The sequence below is a fragment of the Myiozetetes cayanensis genome, unplaced genomic scaffold (genome assembly GCF_022539395.1).
Source record: "Myiozetetes cayanensis isolate MyiCay16 unplaced genomic scaffold, myiCay2020 scf7, whole genome shotgun sequence".
NCBI classification, from domain to species: Eukaryota; Metazoa; Chordata; class Aves; order Passeriformes; family Tyrannidae; genus Myiozetetes; species Myiozetetes cayanensis.
The window spans coordinates 24,104,659-24,124,467 of record NW_026087964.1 but is presented as its reverse complement, the minus strand read 5'-3'; the positions used below and the strand labels follow the sequence as shown (position 1 = coordinate 24,124,467).

At 42.4% G+C, this 19,809-nt stretch overlaps 1 protein-coding gene across 2 annotated transcripts in view; it reads left to right on the top strand.

Annotated features, from left to right (window-relative positions):
• LNX1 (ligand of numb-protein X 1) overlaps positions 1 to 19,809 on the top strand; it is an 80,146-nt gene that overhangs the window by 10,535 nt on the left and 49,802 nt on the right. Inside the window, exon 2 of one of the 2 annotated variants that reach the window (XM_050337837.1) lies at positions 2,459 to 2,937. In XM_050337837.1, coding sequence (XP_050193794.1) covers positions 2,549 to 2,937 — 389 coding nt within the window. In that variant the 5' untranslated portion in view covers positions 2,459 to 2,548. Of the gene's footprint in view, positions 1 to 2,458; positions 2,938 to 6,385; positions 6,864 to 19,809 lie in introns of those variants that run through there. The other variant, XM_050337838.1, reaches the window with a different exon arrangement.

The following is a 19,809-nucleotide window of genomic DNA, read 5'->3' as shown; positions in this document are numbered from 1 at the left end:
TCACTTTGGAGCTGTAGCAACATTTCCAGCTGTACCTGATTTGTGTCAGAGGAATTGATGTGTTGTACATGTGTGAGAAAAGAAGCAGTACATTCAGGATTAGGGTACAAGGTTGGGAAGGGGTGGTTGGAATGCCCATGCTCCTGTTCCTGCAGACTGCTCCCTGATCAGAGCAGGGTTTCAGCTTTACCTTTCAGCAGATTTGCTGGTGGGAGCTGTGTATTGAGTCTCCTGCCAGCAGCAAGCAAGAATTTCTGTCCTTTGGAACATCCATGAGGCAACAAAATGTGGGGGTTGGTTGTATTTTGATGTGTGGTGCATAGGGATAGCACCCACATGGATCTACCTGTGTGTAGTGGTACAAGAGAATATGTCAGAGGAGTGGAGAAGCAGTGTGATAATACCCACAACCCTGGTTGCTCCAGGTCCAAGGTCTTTTGACAATGTAAGAAAAAACAAAGTTCATAATGCAGTGCTATTTTTGTCATGCTTTATTGATTTTTAATTAATTTTACATCTATTTTTGAAGCCACAATCCTGCAAGTTCCCAAGCCATATGTTACCATTCTTGCAAACAGTCATGTTGACTTGAGATGGGCTTCCCCTGTGAGTGAGGGATGTGGAGAGCAGCTGAATGCTCTCCTTCTTTCTCACAAAACACAGCTGCTGGTAGATCAAACACCAGCTCGCAGCCACCCCACTTCACTGAGAAGTTGTCGAAGAACTTCCTATCAGCACCCCTTGCAGTGCCTGAACAATCCCCACCTCAGCCTCTGAACATCTTTCCTCTTGTTTCATTTTGCTACATTTCACCTTAATAGGACCAAATAATTCCTATATTAAGATAACAGGCAGAGCTGTTTTCTGCACTATAGAGAGATGTTTGTTTCTTCACAAACAGCTTTTCATAAAGCTCTCATGAATATCTTTACGAAAGGAAACATTTGGCCCAGTATAGAGTATTTTAAACATTTGCAAGGGTTCTAATTCCACTGAAGCTACTGCTAATCAGGAAACACATCTTATGCAGAACTTAGTCTTGCAAGCAAAAACTATTATTTTACAGGCACTTAACATAATTTCGATATAAGAATAAGATCTAAAAAATCACTGAAGTGAATGTATAACATTTAAGCATCTGGTTAGAGTTAGTGGAGCTATTATTTTGCCTTCATGTCAGAAAAACCCTGCCATGTTAAAGTTTAATCTCTCAGGTTTAGAGCCCATGAGCTTTGCATAAAAATAAGGTTTTATTTATATGAAAATATGCTCTGTCATAGACAGACTTCTTTTATTATTCTTTCCCTCATTTGCCCTCAAACGTGTGTGTCTGAGGCTGACACATTGTCTCAACAAATTAAGTCAAGCTGGAAGCAAGGGTAGAGTGTTACGGCAGAGCAGCAAAAAAGATTTACATTTTCAAGCAAGAGCAGTAATTAGGCCATTGCATATTTTATATTCTCATGTTTATTTTCAAAGCAGTATAACAAAATAATCCTAGATATAATGAGACATAAGTGCTCCAATGAGCAGTTGGGGTTCATCAAGTAAAAACTACAAATTACTCTTCAGTTTTGCTGCCACCCACAGAGTTTACATCTCTAAAATACCAGCAGACAGGTGCTTTGGCCAGAGCTAATTGGATTTGTAGTTAGTGACATACTGGGTTTCTGTATTACAAATTATGAAGGGAATAGGCCTATTTTTTTCGTGATACAGTACTTGGCATTGTGTTGTCCACTTCAGCATGTGAGGTATTTGGTGCTTTGGGAAGTAATGAAGTTTTGAACTGATTATGCTACTGCAGATGGTTATAACTGCTTGACTTCAGGCAGACAAACTCTGAATGCAGGGGCCCAGGTCCATTGCTGCTGTGGTATGAGGATGGTCTAGAGGGCCCCAAGCTCTAAGTTCTCATGGCCCAAATTGTCTTCTCTCTGGCTACACATAAAGTGTCTGTATGCTCATGTGCATTAGGTGAAGCTGCCGCTCTCTCATGCTGTGCTGAGGAGGTGGTTTGGGCAGTAAACATTATTCTTAGCTGCATTTCTTTCTTCTAAAGTAGCTAACATTATTTGTTAGCTACTTTATTGCAATCTTTGTGTACACACAATGCTGTTTTTCCAGCAGAAGTAATGTCGCCACAAAATCAGCTGATGGAATTGCAGTTATATGTTAATTTAAGGTTTTCAACTGTTAAATGCCAGTAGTATTTCTCTCTGTTTTGATATTTTTCTTTACACTGAGAGTATCTGTGTAAATTGAGCTCAATTTAAGAGAATAGAAGTCCCTGGAATTAACTCTCCTTTTTTCTGCCCCCTTCTTTGCTTCACCCTCCCATTCCAAAGATGCAATAATTCCCTAATATCTGCTAAAATAATTCATAGCCATATACATACTGTAAGCATGGTAAGAGAACACAACTCAGAACATAATTCTCTGGCTTTCCTCCCCACAGATCTGATGGCACTCAAGCCTTGCTGCAGCTCTCATGAATAGGAAACAGGTATTCCCACCTGCCCCCTTTTGAATTGCATCAATTCTGATTATGAGCCAGAAAAAAGAAGAAGAAATGGAGGACAGCTCCCCGCCGCTCTGTGTTACCTGTGGCCAAGCACATTTACCAGAAGAAAACCACTTGTACAGCTACACTGAAGAAGTAGATGATGATCTGATATGCCACATTTGCCTGCAACCTTTGCTTCAGCCATTAGATACACTCTGCGGTCACACCTTCTGCACAGCCTGCCTTACAAACTTCCTTGTGGAAAAAGACTTCTGCCCCATGGACCGCAAGCTTGTGATTCTCCAGACATGCAGGAAGTCCAGCATACTAGTGAATAACCTCCTGGACAAGCTAATGGTTAGCTGCCCTTTCACAGAACACTGCTCAGAGGTCATGCAACGGGGTCACCTCGAACAGCATTTCCAAACCCAGTAAGTTGTTGTTGATAGACCTTTTTTTCACTCTTTTTCTTGAGTAGAGGAAAAAACATCATCAGTTAATGCTGATCAACATAAACAGTTAATGTAAAGAAAGATTTGTTGATTTCATCCCCAATGAATACCTATGGTATCATTAATTTAGAGCTGAATTCAGTCCATTATATGACAATATCTCACTCTTTTTTTTTTTTTTTTAGAAACAAATGCAGGAAAGGTACTTCATGCTATAGTTAGCAGTTCTGGGTGGATACCTTGTGGTTAGCTGCATAATGGAAGTGTGTATGTAGTCCAAAGAGATCTGTGAGTTTTGGGAAGCTGAATTATTATAAATATTTTAATAGCACATTAAGAGTTTTATAATTGCCCTTTCTTCAAACCTTTTTTGAGTCACAAATGACCTATATGAGAAGTAGAGCAGAAAATATTCTGGTTTGGTATTGGTATTTGGAGCTGAGTGCTCCTTTCTTCCAGGTGAACACTTACCCAGGGCACTGCACCGTGGGGCTCACAGAGTGACATAGTCTGGAAAAGCACCCTGGCTGAACTGCCCCTGCAGACTTACCTCTCCTCGTGACCAGGATACTCTCCCTCCTGCCTCTGGGAAAGACACCCCCCAGGGAGCAGTTGGGTTCCTCTGCAAGGAGAGAACTGATGACAAATGATTCTCCGTTTTGTAGAGTAGAAGAATGTGCCGCTGCTTTTGTCTGGCATCTTCTGCCTTTTTTAAAGGAAAGAATAAATATACAGGGCTGTGATTTCTGATGGTAGACAAATGATTTGGCATAGTCTAGGTAACAGCACCTCAGGTTGAAGGAGAGATGGGGTCTAAGAGACGCTCTTTTCTGTGATCTGTATCTGTTGTCCAGTGAAATTACTTCCCCTGTGGTTTGCAGGTGTAAATCATGTTGCTTAGGTGTGTGCTTTGGCATGTGCATTGTGGAAGAAGCCTTGAACAACCAGTGCAGGGCTCTGGACTGCTGCTGGGAGCACATTCCTGCACAGACATGGCCATGCTGAGGGTCAGAGCATCCGTGGTGAGCAGGCTGGTGAGCCAGAGAGCAGGGATATATTCACATGGCTGCACACTTCACAGTCTTGAAACCCGTAACGGGAAATGGCTCTGCAGCCTGCCATTCAAACATGTCCCCATCTGAACTGGAGACCTCATTTCCTGAAGCACCTGAGTTCTCACTAGGAATTTATTCACTGAAGTTATTCACTGAAGTTACAGTGTTTTAAACAACCAAAAATGTGACCATTTTGCATTACTGAAACTGGAAAAAAACCCCACTAGTAACAGGTTTATTGACCCCTTGCAAGGATCACTAGACCACTTTTCACATGCTAGAAAATTGGTGTTTGTGGATTTGGGTGCCCTTGGCCCACCCATTTCTGGACCTGACTTTCCTTGTGAGGGTGCTGCTGGCTCATGGTGTGGCAGCAGGTCCCAGACCAGGCCAGCAGTGCTCTGTGAGTTTAGCTGTCTGCTGCTAAGGGAAAAATAGCAAAGTTAATAATAATCTTCTGTCTTTGATTAGTACTCCTCTGACAGGCCTCAAATGCTAATTTCAATAGTAATGCAGGTAGAGGGACTGTCAATCTTCTGTGAGCTGCTGTCACTGAAATCATGTTTCTCTACAGATTCTGACCACAAAATATTGAGGTACTAATGCAAATACCCTTTCCTTTTGCTGTACATGTAACTGACTTTAATGTGTTTTAGATCTTCCTGTTTGTGTTAATTTTTTTTTACATAATAATTCTGTGACCATAAAAGTAGCAGGACACCCACCCCCACGCCAATAAATAAGCAAATTAGAATATTGGTTTTTAGGTGAAAGTCACACAACCAGCACAACTGATTTCTAGTGTCGATTCTCCTACGTGGACATGTGCAAGTCACTCCAGTGTCTGAGTATCTCCTCCTTAAAGGTAGTAGTAAAGGCACCCTTCACTACATAACTTACAGAATTGCATGCTATAAACCATGATTTGGTCCTGTAAACCCATAACAAATTTTATTCTAGCACTTTTTATTGAATGTCAACGGCTTGATCTTTCCCTCAGGATCTTCAAGATCCTATGCCTCTGGCTTGCTTGGCCTGAGTCCAACCAGGGTTAGAAAGAATTGTCTCAGTAACATGTTCCCACAGTCTTTTGAGGTTCCTCCTTCCCTATGTCATGCTCCTTGCACGAAGCCCCGTCCTTGCAAACCCAGGGAGCGGGAGATTGGAGAGATACACCAAGAGTCTTACTAACCTGTAAGGTTGTTCAGTACAGAGCATTGCTACATAGGCTGGACATTTGCTTCTTTGCTACTCATGACATGGATTTTCCTTCCTCAGAGTGGTTGGGAGGGCTGAGCTACCTTAAGGCCGAAGGGCAGAGACAGGAGAACAGGAAGCCACAGGGAACTTCTGCTGTTGGGGGTTTCAGCTTTCCAGGCAGTGGGTAGTACAGCCTCGCTGGCATTCCCACTTCATGGAAGAAATAGGAAGGAGCATTCTGAGTGACCCCTAAAGGTGGACTTCAGCGACCTTGTTCTTGCAGGCACTGTGCCGTACTGTTTTTTTTTTTTAAGCACAGCATTAATTAATTAATGGTATCTTATGCCTCTGCCTAATTTAATTCTTGGAAATGCAGAAACCTCTCTTGCCATCCCACCTCCAACTTGTGGCAGGGCAGGAGAGAAGGACGAGAAGGACACTGTGCTCCGTCGTGCCAAGGGACAGATTGAGCAGCCTGAGCTGTCGCTGTTCTCTTTAACTCTGATGAATCAACAGAGGGGAGACAAAGTGTGGGACTTTGCTAATAAAACAAATATAATAATAATAACAAACAACCAGTGCCTGTGGTGAGAACAGCACAGACCCCATCTGAAATCCTGACAGAACGTGATCTGTGTTCTCAGTGAATAAGTTAAAGTAGATTCTGCAAGAGTTACTAGGGCAGTGAGCAGTCCTTGCATTTCTTGCATGATTCAGATTTAGACCAGTTACAGTTTTCAGAGACAATATGAAAGTTTGCCCTGATCAGAGATGAGGTCACTGATGGGACAAGGTGAACTTGCTGTTTTATGTTTTGTAATTGACAAGAGAACTTAATAATTTTTTTTTAAACACTGGTTACCATGGAGCAGTCCACCAAAAGCATCCTTATTTAAAATGCTTGCTCTTGCATCCTTCAAAAAAACCCTGAGAAGAGACATGTCCTTGGATTATTACGTGATTTATGTTTGTAGAAAAACATCTGACTGGATTTGGGGAATTCAGACGGAGATGCAAACAGTCAGCAGTTGACTGTGATCTTTTGCGGTGTTTTACTTTAAAAAGGTGTGGTCTTCTGATATCGCCTGCTACAAGACTCCACAGGGGGCATTTTTTCCCCCCTTGTCAGACAGCTACACCCTTCTGTGATGCAGTTTAGCTCGTAACCCATCTGCTTGTGGGCAGTGATGTAAACATACCAGCTGCCTCTGAAGAACCACTCTGAATCCTGCAGGAGGCAGGTCTCTTCCCTGAGCATCTCTCTCCTCTGCAGCATAAGTCACTGTCTCGCCAACCACGCTGTGCTGTCCCTAAACCCTCACATCTACCCATCCGAGAGTCAGATCGAGTAATCCTCTTACAGGTCAATGATTTTTGCAGTGTAGCTTCGCTTAAGGGATTTAAGCTTGATTCATAATGTGCTACCATTGCGTTGAAATGGAAAGGCTTGCTTAGAAGGGGCTTGGCTGGCACAAAAGCTTCTCCTTGTGTGTCCCACCAGCACAGAGAGACAGTGGGAAGGAGGAAACCTAGCAGCAGTGCCAGCACTGCACTGAAAATGAAGGCTCTCCTGTTACTGGTCCTACCTTGGCTAAGTCCTGCAAACTACATAGACAATGTGGGCAACCTGCACTTCTTGTACTCCGAGCTGTGAGTACGCACAGTCGCGTTGGCGTCGTGCTCTCTGTCTGTCTGTCTCACCCGAGTGGCGGGAAGGGGCTCACCATGAGCATTTTGGGGTGTCTGTCTGTCTGCCTGTGTGTCTGTGCCTGTGCATACGTGCAAAGAAAATCCTGCAACATCTTGCTAACAGCTTCAAACCGTGCTGCTTCCCATCCAGAGAGCTAATAATAGCAGTACGTCCCCATTGCTTTCTGCTTTGGAAGCAGCCGAGACATACTGAGTGAAGCTGCTTTTTTCTGTATCAACTTGCTTTTCTGTGCCGACGATTTTGGTGGTTGTTGGGTTCGCCTTTTATTTTTTTCCCATTTCTGAATCTGTGTTTCTTCTTTATTTCCCGTGAATAGCTTTGCAGGGAGCTGGGCAGAGAGGAGGGCATCAGGATAGACACCCCCAGTAGAGCACTCTCTGTGTGTACATACATAATGTTCTGTGTGTAAAGCTGCATGCCTGTAGCAAAACGCTAAGAAGCCTTTCACCAGAAATAATTCACTTGAGACAGGAAAGAAATTTCCCATATTTCTGTTTTTGCCCACAGCAGAATGTTATTTTCTCTGTAATGCAAATTTAAATGTAGCAATCCATTCATATATCTTCATGGTTTAACAAAACCCACCTCAAACAATCCCATAGCTCATCTTTCCTACCCATAAAACAAATATTCTATGGTATCAGCTGTAAATGTTACAACTTTAATTTGTACTTGAATGTTATTGTACTTAGTTAATAGGGCTTTTATTACTAGAAATAGATATTTGTTCCAATATGTTTTCATTAATTATCTTTTGTTTGTATTTTGACAAATTGTTAACTTTCAAGATCTTCATTGAGATAATGAATGAAATGGCTAATTCCTCTCAAAAATGAATAATTACTGTATTATGCCTACATAATGGAGAATGTTTTAGTAAGAGTTGTGATTAGTACCAATGACAGTAATTTCCAAATGACTTCGTCTCTACAGTGAGACAAAAATAGCAGTGTTTTGCAGAAACACAAAGTCCCCTTTTGAAATTCTTGTGTGATGTGCATGGCAACTATTAATAATTTAGTCACACTGCGTACAACAGCTCAGGATTTCTGTATGCCATAGGTGTTTTTAAACATTTAACAAATCTCGTGTTGAGGGCTGCAGCTATGTCCTCATTTTAATTTGCCGGGATTTTGTTTAAGAATAATAATTTAAAAAACCACAAACAACAAAACCAAAAAACAGTTAAGCCAAGCAGGCTACAGGAGCAATCAAGCTCAAAACAGAGCAGATGAACACTTATAATGGAAACAATGGCATCTGGGACATCTAGTTTCCAGGAAAACAAACCGATGAGATTAATCAGAGCACGGGCGGAGACACAGCGTACTTGCTTTTCTTGGGGAATTCAGGTTCACTGATTCTCCCAGGGTAAAAGGCTATGATGTACGGTAGCTATTCATCTCTTATTTATTTAGCCTTCTAACCCACAGAGATGTTAGTCGTGCTGGATGTTGGCAGTTGTTCTTAATGGAGTGGGTGTGGACTGGGGCTTGGACGTGCGTCTTCGGCTGTCAGCAATGGGAGGTGCACATCCCCTCCCCAGTGCCCAGCCTGGGATGCTACCTGGGATCCTGGTGCCAGGAGGTAGTGCTCCTGCACCACTCTGTCTCTGGCCATGGGCAATGGGAAGCAGGATTTGCAGGGCTGACATAATCCAAAAGGGCACCAGGCAGTTTGAACTCATTTCAGGAATTTCTCCTCCCCTCCCTCTGGCTGCTGCTGGATGCTGCACAAGGCATTGACATACTAATCTGTGGGATGGTTTCAAGGTCCTTTTTAATAGCAGTACTTGAAAGAAAAAGAGAAATCCCATTTTCAGTCTTGTTTAATCAGTTTATACAAATGTTGTGAACTACAAGTTGCTACTTCAGTTGCTTGGACACTTGCATGTGGGATGTTTTCAATGCAAAGTTTTGTGAATGAGGCCATAGCCACCAGTGACCCTGACACAGGGGGGCACAGGTTAACTGCCACAGAGTTTTGTATCCCAAACCCCACAGAAGCAGCTTCATAAATCTTTCCCCACAGCCAACTGAGTAGTCCCTGCTGTATGTAGTATGGCTTGCAGCATGGCTAAAAACTAGACCATAGGAGACAGAAAACTTTTTTTATTATTATCACACTCTCTTTGGTTGCTGGCCAGTAAAAATACTACCCTCAGTCAGGACTCATTATTTTCTTGGCTGTCAGCCACTGGAGATACCAGCCGAGGAGGAAGAGGGCGATGACAGGTTTGCAAGCAACAAGGGAAGAGCTGGAGGACTGTGGGGGATGCAGTTGCTATCACTGACGCTGGTGCAAGAGGAAGAATAGAGGCACTGGGATTCATACTGCCCTCCTTGTCACACAATCCATCTCTTCAAACAGAGGTTATGTTATTTTTGTTGCATTGTTGAGGTTGGCTTTAATTCGAAGGCGTTTTTGTTCTTAAGTGTGGAATGGGCAGCTTGGGGAATAAGGATTATACTATAGCCCAAAACCCATCTGGAGATGCAAGCTCTGGAATCCATCTAAGAAATAAAGGGGAGATTTTAGGAGATTTGAAGAGGAGAAATGAAGTTGGGGAAAGGCTGTGCCAGACCTTTGCACTTCAGCTGAGTGCCACATGGGTAGGAAAGAGAGGTGTGTGGATGTGCTGTAGTGGCACTTTATAGGACAGCTTATAGGTGCCACTATTTTTAATTTTCTATTAGCAGTCTAATAATTATAGGCATTCTCAGCAAGCAAGTACATACCTCCTGATATTGTTGCCTGCACTAAAACCACTTCCCCAGTCGTTGCCTGTTGTCCCTCCCTTGCCCCTAGCAAAGACATTGACACAGATGTTGTTCTTGTCCTGGCTCTCAGCCGAATCATAAAGAGTAGCACGTGGTAAGCCAAGCTCCTCCCTCCTGAGGAGAAGCCCTCTGGCAGAAGGGCAAGAGAAACCTGTGAGGTCTCCCTTGTGAAACCTCTGAGAAGGGGGTGGGATGTAGCCACATCAGCCCAATGGCTCTCATCATTGTAAGGGTCTACATGGGTGTTGAGGAGACCTCACCCCAGAGTCCATGCCTTCTTCTTTATATCCCTGTAAAGAGGCTTTGACAAGCATCTACTCTCTTCCTTTCTTATCTAAGATATCTTCAGAAAGAAAATACTTGCCCAAGCATTCTTTTGAGTCTGGGTATGTTATTCTCTCCCGTTAAAAAAAAAAGGTATGTAAATGAAGAAGCAGCCTGTGGTCACTGTAGGAGGCTCTCCTGAGTGTGAGGACCTGGTGGCACTGCTCACACCATCACTGTCCCTCTCACTTCATAGCATGACCTGTGTAACAAGAGTGTTTCTCAATACCAGGGTTTTCTGCACCTTCAGCTCAAAGAGCCGCTTAGAAATAAAACTGAGAAGCAGGGGGTTGCAAGCCTAGGCAGTGGCTAACCTCACCTTGTCCCCTCGGGGACCTCAATCACGTGGAAAGCATAGGTTATTTTCCAGCCTAATCCCAACTCGGCACATGGCCATGCTGACCGAGCGAGCGCCTGGGAGGGCTCTGGGCATCGCGTGTGCTCAGCACAGGTCGAGCACTGGGGAGCCCATGGCAACCGCTCTTGCTGGCACCGCTTTCCTCCAAGGATTAAACAGCTCCTGGCCTTAGTCTCCTCTCATAATACATGAGCTAGATCTATTCCCCTAATCTGAATCAAGCCATTACTTTTAAAAATCTATTGTTTGTCTTGGGGGAGATGCATAACCTATGCCCTTGAGCAAAAAAAGAGTACTTCTTTTTTTTCCTTGTCCTTCTTGAGTTTTACATGAAATAGTCAAAGGAATCTCACCAAATTAACTGGCTCAAGTTTCCCCATGTAACTTTTATATGATAACTACTCTCTTAAATTTCAAAACAGCACTTTGGGCTGGAAGAGTCAGTAAAATTTAGTTTCTCTGTTCATTCAATTTAAAAAGAAGAGATGCAAGTGCCAGCTGTCTTCTAGTGTCATTGAACACGTCTTTTTTATAGTAAAAACAGTAAGCTGCACCCTCCAGCCCCCTTCCTGCACTGAGCTTAACTGTGCAGCAAACATATTTAATTTCTCTTCAACTCAGTGGGGAAACTTGTGTCTAACTTCAAGTCTGTCCTTGTGAAATTAGCCACGTGGAAGCTGGAGAGCACAGGACATGCATTATTTGTGACAAAACTGATAAGCCTGGAGCACCTTTTGGGCTCATGTGTTAGTCCACTGCAAAAACCTTGTGTTGGCCTCCTTACTCTGTGTAAAACTGCATGTATGGAAATCTGTATTGGAGTTAAGCTGTGAGGTTAATTAAAGTTGAAAGTGCTGGAAAGGAAGGTTTGAATAATGGAAATATTCTTGAATGAAAATATAAATGAAATGTTTAGGATAGCTGCATTGAATAGCCAGGACAAAGCACACTCAGATAAAATTCAAAGGGTCTTTTCCAGGGTATTAGAATTGAATGTCTCTTAGGGAAAGCAGAACTGAGATGAATTAAAGCAGAAAGGCATGAGCATATCAAGGACTACCAGTTAGCTTCACCCTTATGCTCCACAAAGAGGCCAGGAGGGAAACATGGAGCTGGTTTTCCTTGAGAATTCTGAACTCTCTCCCAAAATCTCCACCAAAGAGCTACCAGTGTCCCTTTCCCAGCCTGTTCCCTCACTGCAGTTTGTCTGACCCCACTCCACCAGCCCTCTGGCTTGCTCTTCCACTCCTGTCTTCTGCTTCATACCTCTTCTGGTCCTCAATTTTGTTTATTCCCCTCATCTCTCATGCCCTGACCTTGCCTCTGTCATTCTCCTTTGTATTTCCAACCTTTAAACTTGCACAGGAAAGCTTGAGATTTTAGCATGAATAAGGCTTGAAAGCCCCCAAGTAGTAGCCTATATCTGTGAACTGCAAATATGCTGCATTATTATTAAAAGTACAGGACAAATTGTAGTTTAAACTCATAGTATTGGAGTGCCCAAACTGAATTCTCTAAATACATTAAGTGTTGTATTCAGGAGTGCTTGATACAGACTGTGCTATTAACATGGGAGGTGCAGCAGAAAGCGTCATTTAATTGACTGCAATTGTCTGGGTGCAGCCACCCTTGCCAAAGACTAATTGCCCTCTGTCAAAGATGCAGGGTTTTCCCCCCTGCAGCATGGTGGGATCTGGGTGTCTCCCCCACTGTCTGCCACCCTCTCCTAGAGACGTTGCCTTTCCCACTCACACATTCCTTCTGATTCCACAGCACAGGTTAGAGAGTGCTGTGGTTTTGTGGTATGAGTAAGTGTTACTGGTTAGTGACGTTTTCCCCAGTACCATGATTCTAGGTGCAGAAATAAATTCATTTGAGACAGCTCCAGAAACCAAAAACCCTTTGAGAGCATTAAGAATTTGTTGATTCTGCCTGGGAATTTTGTGTGTCAGGAAAGTTGGCATTTCAGTTATAGACTGAGAAAGATCTGCTTTGTTTCCTTCTGTTCATGTAAGAAAGTCACCTTTACTCCATTCACAGCTACCTACACGTACCTGAGATCAGAATTAGACCTTTTATTCTTCTGGAGTATTTTCTCAAGGCTTCTCACACCTTTGGAAAAGGCTGACATTTGGCCAGCTTCAATTTCAAAAAACACGTTTTGTTGCCAAAATCAAAACCTGAACCAACCAAAAAAAAAAAGCAAAACTCTGCTAACCTAGAAATGCAATGCAACAGTTATGGTTGGCAGAAAGGTTTCTTTTCATTAATGACTTATGTCTCAGTTATGTTTGATTTTTATATAGGCTGATCAAAAGAGGTGTGTTTACAAGCTTTGCCTGTGTAACAGGAACAGAGAGGGGTCAAATCTTATCCCACTTGGAGGTGGCTTCACAACAGGCAATCAATCCACTTTGGAATGGGGACCAGAGAGGGCAAAGCATCGAAGGTCTGGTGGGGTAGGAGGAAGGAGGTGAGGGGCATTGCAGAAGGTCTGTGGTTACTCACAAGCAACAGACTCTTGTTTCTTGTCTGACATTAAGCCACACAGGCCGTATGCTGCAAGTTTGGCCGACCTCCGCATCTCTCTGACAATTAACCTAGTTTAACACTGGCACTGGCAGCATGACAAGGATATTTTCCCTTGAGCTGTTTCTCTGACAAATCTGCCAGAACTGGGCTGTCCTGCAACGTGAGGATAAGCACTGCTCTTGCAGAGCTCTTATGCCTGTCATTGCTTAAATCCTGCTCTGAATACTGTTTGGAGATCAGCTGAAACACAGCTTGTTTCACTGTAGGGAAGCAGACTAGCAGATCTGAGGGTCTTCTTGGGTTTTTTTAACACTCCTGACCTTTTGGGGGAATCTGCCTTCCAGGTCCCAGGTCCACAGAATAGCCAGCTGTTTTTCATGACCTTCTCCATGATAAGAGCTATTGTTCAGGAACTAGAACTGATTTTCTGCATCTTGGCATGTGACTGCATGTCCATACTGCCTCCCTGAGCCGTGCAGTGACACGTGCACAAGGATGCCAACAGCACAGGATACAAAAGCAGAGGTTTTTAAGTAACATTCTGGCAATGCTGGACTAATAACAGTCTGTGTGACAGCATATGTATGACTGCTTGGGGCTTCTAGTTTCAAAAGGAGGGTCCAGGCTGTCCCTCTATGTTGAACTGATACCTCAGTGGAGGTATCTGTTGGTCAGTGACATGTCTTATGTCATGACTAAACCCGCACTGCCACCAAAGGACTTCTGACTTGGAGTTGAACTCTGTTTGAAGATTAAGAATGTGAACTTTCAAGACATTTTAGAAAGCTGAATGCACCCCTAGGCTTCACCAAAGTTGCAGCTGGTGAAGACTGCATTTTACCAGCGAATCCTTGGGCTCTCCCTGGAACATGTTTATTTATTCATTTAATTTATTGATTGACGACTGATTCTGAATATAGAGTGAGGCAAGCTCAGGAGCTCAGTGAAATGGTTGGAGATGCTGTGCAACTTTTACACCAAAAAAAAAAAAGAACTGGAAAGCATCCATACGTATTGTACAATATATCCTCCGCCTATGAAGGAAAATAGGCTGACTGTAGAAGTGAGCAATTCAAGTCATATTTCTAGGAAGTTTCTTTCTCATTTCAGTTGGATTTCTGTTGGCAGTATCCTCAAACTATTGATAAGGTTTTGTTCTTCTCAGCAGTGCTGGCAGACAACCAGATTTGTAATGATCTCACACTGTATTGACTGTATCTGCCCTGGTATTCATTCTCTCTTCTTTTTATCAAGACACTGAGCTCAGTATAGAAAATACCCAGGTGAGAAGTAAGAAACCACAATTGAGTCCTCTGTCTTAATGGAGTTGTCTTGCTCCATGACACTGCTGTGACATATGGCATAAAGTAGGCTAAGATAAGATATTTGCAGTTGCTAGAGCCATGCTTAATTTTTATTTGTTCTTCTGCTAATTCACGGTGTATTATTTACCTGAATAATGTAAAATAAGTGAATAAAATGTCTTTAGAACTATAAATTTAATCTAAAAAATGCAATCATTAGTGTATTATTTTGGAAATTCCTTTTCCCTCCTCTACTCTCTTGAAATCATGTTGGCAGGAGGCAGGTGTTTTAGATCAGCAAGTCATTTCATGTGCACATATTGGGAAGCTTACACCTCTCTTTGTATTACGCATTGCAGTCCCATCATTCACTAGACAGTGTGTAATATATTCTTAATATAGAATTTCAATAATTTAGTAACCTCTTACCTGGAGGACAAGGGGAATCTGGCATGCTCCAAGGATTGTATTTTCTTCTCTCCTCTGCAGAACTTAGTGAGCAGAGAAGATTAGTAAACTGATGGCCTGGTTCTGTTTTGTGTTTTATTGAGAACGGACAGGACTAATTTTAAAAGCATAATTCAGGTATTTTCTTTTCTCCTCCCACATGTGATAAACATTGCTTTTATATGTTATTTTTAACATTAAGTTAGCACTGCTGATGTCCCACTGTTTTTAACTTTCCTTCCCATGTAAAAGGAGTAGTGTAATGGTCTCACAGAAACATCCACAGAGACCTCTTCACTTGTGTATTTTATAGCTCAACAGTATGAACAGCCGGAAAACATCCCTTGTGGAGCAGGTTTTTATGGAAAGGAGATGGGCATGATTAACCAAATCCATCCTGTGATCCATGGGAGACCACTGGAAGCAGAGACTGTGCTGTGCTGCTGCTATTATATGAGGATGTGTAGATTGATATGGATGAGCAAGGCTGTTTCGCTTGATATATATGAGCACCTCCTGCCAAGAGGCTAAATTACAGTCAGAAATAAGTGCTCTGTATGAAAAGCACATGTTGCAACCCAGACCTTTGCCAAGCAGGTTTTGCAGTGGGAGTGGGAATCCCAGGAGTTGGTTGTGACTTGCCCGTGTCGGCTCCCAAAGGAGCCTCACCACTGGCTCAGGTTTAAACAACTGGCACATCTCTCCTTCGAGCATTGCTACCTAGTTTGTATTTACAGCAGGAAGATAACACTGCAAAACAAATAAAAAATAAATAACAAGTGCAGTGTATATACTGGCATTTCTTATTTTGTTCTTGGTTCTGCTTGTGCTTACAGTTGTGTTCAGGATCTGTTGTAGGGATGAGCAGAGTTGAAACTTTGAGTTGAAAGCTGCTGCTACTTTGCTCCAATTCACCCTGTGATAAAAATATTGATACTAATAAAATTAGTAAATCAGTTTAGATATGCTGAGAAGATCCTGCTGTGGATGCCCAGTGGTATCTACTGCAATCCATGCCATCCTTGTGCACTCCTGCTGCAACCTGGACCCTGGCTTAGGACTGACAGGTTGATTTGCTTTTATGTTGGATAAAAATAAGTTGGAAACATGCTGTATTCTCCACATCTGCTTTACACCTGCACTGTGCTGTTGTGAGTCAAGGATACGGCCAAACAAATGTACTTTTCTTGGTGCCATGTCTGTAGATTTTCTCAGTATTTATTTTTAAATGGCATTTAAATTTTGCATATCATGATCCTTTTTAGTGGATTGAGTGTGCGCTGTTTCTAGCAAACATGGTGCTTTCAGTTTCTTCCCTCAGAGGAGATTAAATTCCAGTACATTTTTATTTTATCTTTCCAAGGCAAGAGTGTAATGAAGTTGGACAGTAATGGTTGCTGCCTTTGACTTTTTTTCTGCTCTTTCCCCAGTGGCCTAAGTATCTGTAAGTTTGAAGGCACTTACAGTTATGGTCTTTGAGTTCAAAATAAATCACAGGAGAATAGACCAAAGCAGGGCACAGCATTTAATAAGATATATTGTGTACACATAAACTTGCACTTAATATGTTGAGCTGACAAAGCAAACAAATGCAGATCTGCTTTTTTTATAATCGAGGCTTGAATAGTAGTAATGTGACCCAAGTGAAAAAAAGAAATTTATGAGGGGAGGCCAAGACCAAGAAACCCTCTTCTAGAGCTGAAGAACTGTAATCCATACCCCCTATTTTCAAAAAAACATTTACTCCTGTTCCACCTATTTCACAACACAATGTCCTCCCCTTCTCTGTCCTCCCCTCCTCTCCCTTCCCCCCTTCTCCCTTGTTTTCCTCTCCCCTTCCCTTCTCTCCATGCACATGCTTAGTTACATCCTTCATAGTTTTTCTAACTCAGTATTGGAGAGAGTTTAACAGTCTATTTCTTAGAGAGAAAATGCATTTCACAGATTTTCTCTTTGTTAAGGGCTGCTAATTGTTGTCCAGCTTTTCCCGTGCTTCATGTCTTGTCTGTTATTCAAATCCCCAGAAAACAGAGGTTGACAACCAACACAAAAAATACCACAGTGATTTTGAGCCCTTTGGTGCTTTACAACACCAAGAGAATTCGCAGCTGACAGCATGAAAGTTTTTTTACCTGTTGATGAGAGAGCTTGATTTGCTTGTATGTTGGGTAAAAATAAGTTTGCTCCTAAATACGTGCTTATCTTTTTGCAGTGTTGTGTAAACTTTCTTGATGCTACCTGCCAAGCACAAATAGGCTGCTTCTGCCCTATTTATGTTTTGGGAGAAGATGCAGGTTTGAAAGCCTTTAAATAGGTGGTTCCCTTGACATGACTTGTAAAGCTCATTCAGTCTCTGTCATCACCAGTGCCAGGCTGTGTTTTGGTTTCTTTAGCCATTTTCCACCTGACTGCTCCTGGCTACTCTAAATCTTTGTCTTTCCCTGGCTTCCTCTCAATTCTTGTTTTCTTTACACCTCTACCCTTGTCTCTTGCCTCTCCCACACATCTGCCCCGCTGGGTTCAGCAGTACCAAGAGATCAAGGTTATCCGGGAAGTGTGGCCTTGAACACACACAGCATGACAGCAACATGTTTCTTCTCTCTGGTAAAGGAGAATGGAACTGTTTAAAAACACAAGGTGCTCTTGGACTGAACTGTAAATAGAGATCACACAACTGTGATGTCAAAGTCACTTGAAGTTGGTAAATTCAATGAGTCCATTGATAGACACTTCTGCCGGGGCTGCACAAGCCCTGTCCTCTTTGTTGTGGTGGTTGTAGTCTTTTGTCTCCAAGCACCTGACTCATCTGTGAAATGGTCTGTGAAAGGACTATTCCCTTGAGTGTCTTGTCTTGTTCGAGGAGAGTCAGAAAGAAAAGGAAAGAGAGAAACTGGCTGATTTGATCTGTTAAGGACCCTTGTGGTTGCCTCCAAAAGTGCTGAAAACACCGAGCCATGTGTCTTCCATCACCTTGCACCTATTGCAGCAATGCAAAGCTCTGAGCTGGTTATGTTTCTTAATTTAAATTCACGGATTAATGTAAGAGTAATGTATTGTGAATGTAAGCTACAGAACTTAATTTGAGCCAAACATGTAGAACCGAAGGCTAAAAACAAGGAAACCTTTATGGATTGACCAGATTTGGTGAGACTCTCTTTATATTAACTTTGCTTCAGCAGTCTTGGTGAACTCTAAATATTTATCTGTTAGACTAAACATAGGTTAAGACAGGCCATGGAAATAGCTCAGTTGAAGAGCTGACATCTAATCAGACTTTTATCAACTGATCCGCTGCCTAGTTAAATTACCATCTGGACTGAAATTCTTAAAAGAGTTGCAAACTGCCCTACAAAACCCACTACAAGTGGTGAGAATAAAATAAGACAAAAAATAGGGTCGTAATTCTCTCCCTATATTGTTCAATTCCTCTTGCTTTGTTGATTTGTTCAGTTCAAGAACCTTGCTCTAGTTGTTCTCTGCTTCCTATTCCAGTACTCCAAGAGAGGACAGTATGGAAGAAGTGGTGAAAACAGAGTAATATCAATGTGTTTGATTTTTTCCTCACTTAAATTAGTACTATACAGATATTATTCCATTCAACAAATTACAAATTCAACAAATTACTCTCTTGAATTTCATTTGAATAAATTTGGAAGAAAACAAGGTTTTGCATACATTGACAAACTTCTATTTTTTACACCTATAGAGCAGAAATATGGAATAATAGAGATCCAAAAAAATATTTTTGAGAAAGGAGCATCTAACCACACTAATTCACAGCATGCAGTTTTAGCAGAAACAGCAATTTTAAAAAACAGAACATCCCTTGAGGTCATGTGGGTGAATGGGTTGAAACAATATGAATAAAATGTCATGGACTCCAGCTTCTGCAACCTCTGTGACAACCTCTCCCTCCCTCAAAAAATATACACCCCTGTGTGGGAGCTTTGTAAAACCTCAGACTGCACTTTTCCTGTCCCTTGTGACAATGGTAGCTGTATGGCAACAGATCTTTAAAAATCATTACTTTTCTCATGCTTGCTTTTGTTGAAATTTATCTCCCTGCATTGGCAGACACAAACTCCATGACCTTCTCACTGACCAGAAAGTCCCTTTGGAGCAGAATATTTTCGGGAGAGTAGCAGGATGGTGATAAAACAGTGACCCATTGCTGAATGGTCAGGTCTGCCCCTTAAGGGCAAGGGTGTGAAAACCTCTCTGTTTGTCTCCAGCATTGAAGCTTGTCTTGTAAGTCCTTGTAGGGGTCATTCATGTCACTACAGATAGCTTCAAGGGGTTTAGGGGGGAACAGACCTGCTGCCTGTCTCATAAGCTACAAGAGGCTGAACAACATAGTTGTAGGCTAGGGATTAATCCTAACCCCTCTTACCAACCCCTCTGGTTGATTGTGATGATGGGAATGAAGCAGAAATCAGTTTGACTTCTCCATTTCACCTCGGTGTGCCAGGCACAAGGAAATGGAAGGTTCAGGTTTGGGGTTTTTTTCTGGTTTTTGTTTTGTTTTGTTTTTGTTTTTTGACTGAAGGGAAATTCTGGGCAGTTTCTTCCTTCAAAAAACTTCAGTGTGATTTTTTTCCTTACCTCTTGGCAGTTCCTGAGAGTGGGAGAGATCTGGCACCATATGACACACCTCTCTCTGTCCCCATCCTCCTGCCTGGGGAGGTCCTAGGCATCAAGGAAGACAGGAGACAGCCCATGTCCATCTGCTTTGGCTCTCTGCATGGGCATACATCAGCAGGATTTCAAAACAACCTTGAGATAGTGTTCTGCCTCTGAAGGTGCATGCCTTCCTGCAGAGCCCAAGAACAAACAGCATTTCTCTGCTTTCTGTGGAACAACTGGCCCTGCATGGATCAGGTGGCTTGCCAAGGAGGCAGACGGAGGGAGAGAGGTAGAGCCATCAGTATGACCTGAAAGCCTCCTACTGACATTCTGGAGACATGACTGTGACTACGCAGGAGAGTGCTGATTTAGGGGTATCTCAGCTGCAGCTTCTGCCCTGAGACGTGTGCCTGTGCTCACTTTTGTCAGAGAGAAAAAGGGAAACTAGATCCTTAGTGATTTTAAAGGTTACATGTCCATTTTTCAAGCAAGTGTTTGCTATTTGGAAAGTTAATCA